Here is a 1,679-nt window from a genome sequence, read left to right on the forward strand (position 1 = left end):
CCCACCGCCCCCCCCAAGACCTCCACCATGTCCACCACCTAGACCACCTCCAGCACCCCCACCATGTCCAATACCACCACCTAAACCACCACCATGACCAATGCCACCACCTAGACCGCCACCATGTCCACCATTAAGGCCAGCTCCTCCTAGGCCACCACCACCTCCAAGACCTCCACCACCACCGAATCCACCTCCTGCACCACCTCCAAGGCCGCCGCCGCCCCCTACGCCTCCACCAAATCCACCTCCAGCACCACCTCCAATGCCGCCGCCACCCCCTACTCCTCCACCAAAGCCACCACCCGCACCGCCTCCAAGTCCACCTCCTGCACCACCTCCAAGGCCACCACCACCCCCAGCACCTCCACCAAAGCCACCACCAGCACCACCTCCAGTACCACCACCAAGTCCTCCACCTGCACCACCTCCTATGCCGCCACCACCAAACCTACGGCCTTGTATAAACCCCTTCTTCAACAAATGGGGACGACCCAACAAGTGCTTATCGTCTTTGTCACCAGTAGTAACATGATCAGCCACAACTAAAGCATTCAAAAGAAAAGCACACAAGAGAGCCCTCACAACACGGTGACCAGTTACAAGGCCCATTTTGCTAGCATAAACTTACAAAACCAGCAGAGAAGGATTAAAAAACCCTTAAGCTAGCAAGCAAAGCTAACTTTGTAGATGTGCAACAAGAGGGTGTAGTATACACATGTATATATACTCATAAGCAGAAAGAGGAGAGATAGTGTGCATTATTTGCACTCAGCATACACTATACAAGATAGATCCGGAATAACTCTTTAACTGTCACGCGTTTACGAGAGTAAATGAGACCTGTCTGTTATTGGACAATGAATTTATTAGTCCAACTGTCCTCTCCAACAAGCTCAGTACCGACTCGGTAATGAACGAATTATGATTGTATTCTGTTGCTTGAATAAGATTAGCTTAGGGTTTTTGACTTGATGAGTGACTTCATAGAGCTTACTGTTAGATGCTAGTGCTTGAGCTGGCTAGCTAATTTTTTTTTATATGAAATTTATGAAAAGGATCAAAACCAATAAATCTCATTCAATGATGCAATTAATGAACAAACCAAACTGGGTTCCCAGCCACGAGTACTGTCTCTCTCTTTCTCACGACCTAGGTGGCCCAGATTTTAACCCGCTTGGAATTATATAATTATATGATCAATATATAGAGCTGGTTGTATCCAGTTCGATAAAGAAGATATGTATGAGTCCTATGACTTTCAATATCGATTTCATAATCAAGTTGCAGTAGCTAGCTAGCTTGCTCATGCAAGTGCCAGAATATTGAATAGGTCTGCTATAACTACGTAGAAGTGTAGTCTGTGGCACTCTTATAATGATTTTAGTGTAAAAGATAAGGTTTAAATAACACCATGCGGCATTTAATTAAATCATGAGCAAGAAAATGCTTATCCATGCATGCCAATTTCTATCTAAAATCTGGTGTTACATCGCGTGCCTGTTCTTTCCTCTCCCGACATGCGTGCCAACACACACTTAAAGTTCTGTTCATTGGTAATTGACTTTAATCGTCTTAATTCTTATAACGTAATCTTATATATTTGGATTCAACTCTCGGGGTGGCACGCATATCTAATTCTTATACGATCTCATTTGTGGAAGTATCGTATAAGCTTT

At 44.9% G+C, this 1,679-nt stretch overlaps 1 protein-coding gene across 1 annotated transcript in view; it reads right to left on the reverse strand.

The window, feature by feature from the left end:
* Positions 1-774, reverse strand: part of LOC105132740 (glycine-rich cell wall structural protein-like) — a gene marked incomplete at its 3' end in the record, with an annotated part of 1,235 nt that extends 461 nt beyond the window's left edge. The window contains exon 1 of the mRNA XM_011036411.1: positions 21-774. Within this exon, the coding sequence (XP_011034713.1) occupies positions 21-612 (592 nt within the window). The remainder of the gene's footprint in view (positions 1-20) is intronic.
* Between the last annotated feature and the right edge of the window lie 905 nt (positions 775-1,679).

This window comes from Populus euphratica, unplaced genomic scaffold, assembly GCF_000495115.2.
Source record: "Populus euphratica unplaced genomic scaffold, PopEup_1.0 scaffold87.1, whole genome shotgun sequence".
NCBI classification, from domain to species: Eukaryota; Viridiplantae; Streptophyta; class Magnoliopsida; order Malpighiales; family Salicaceae; genus Populus; species Populus euphratica.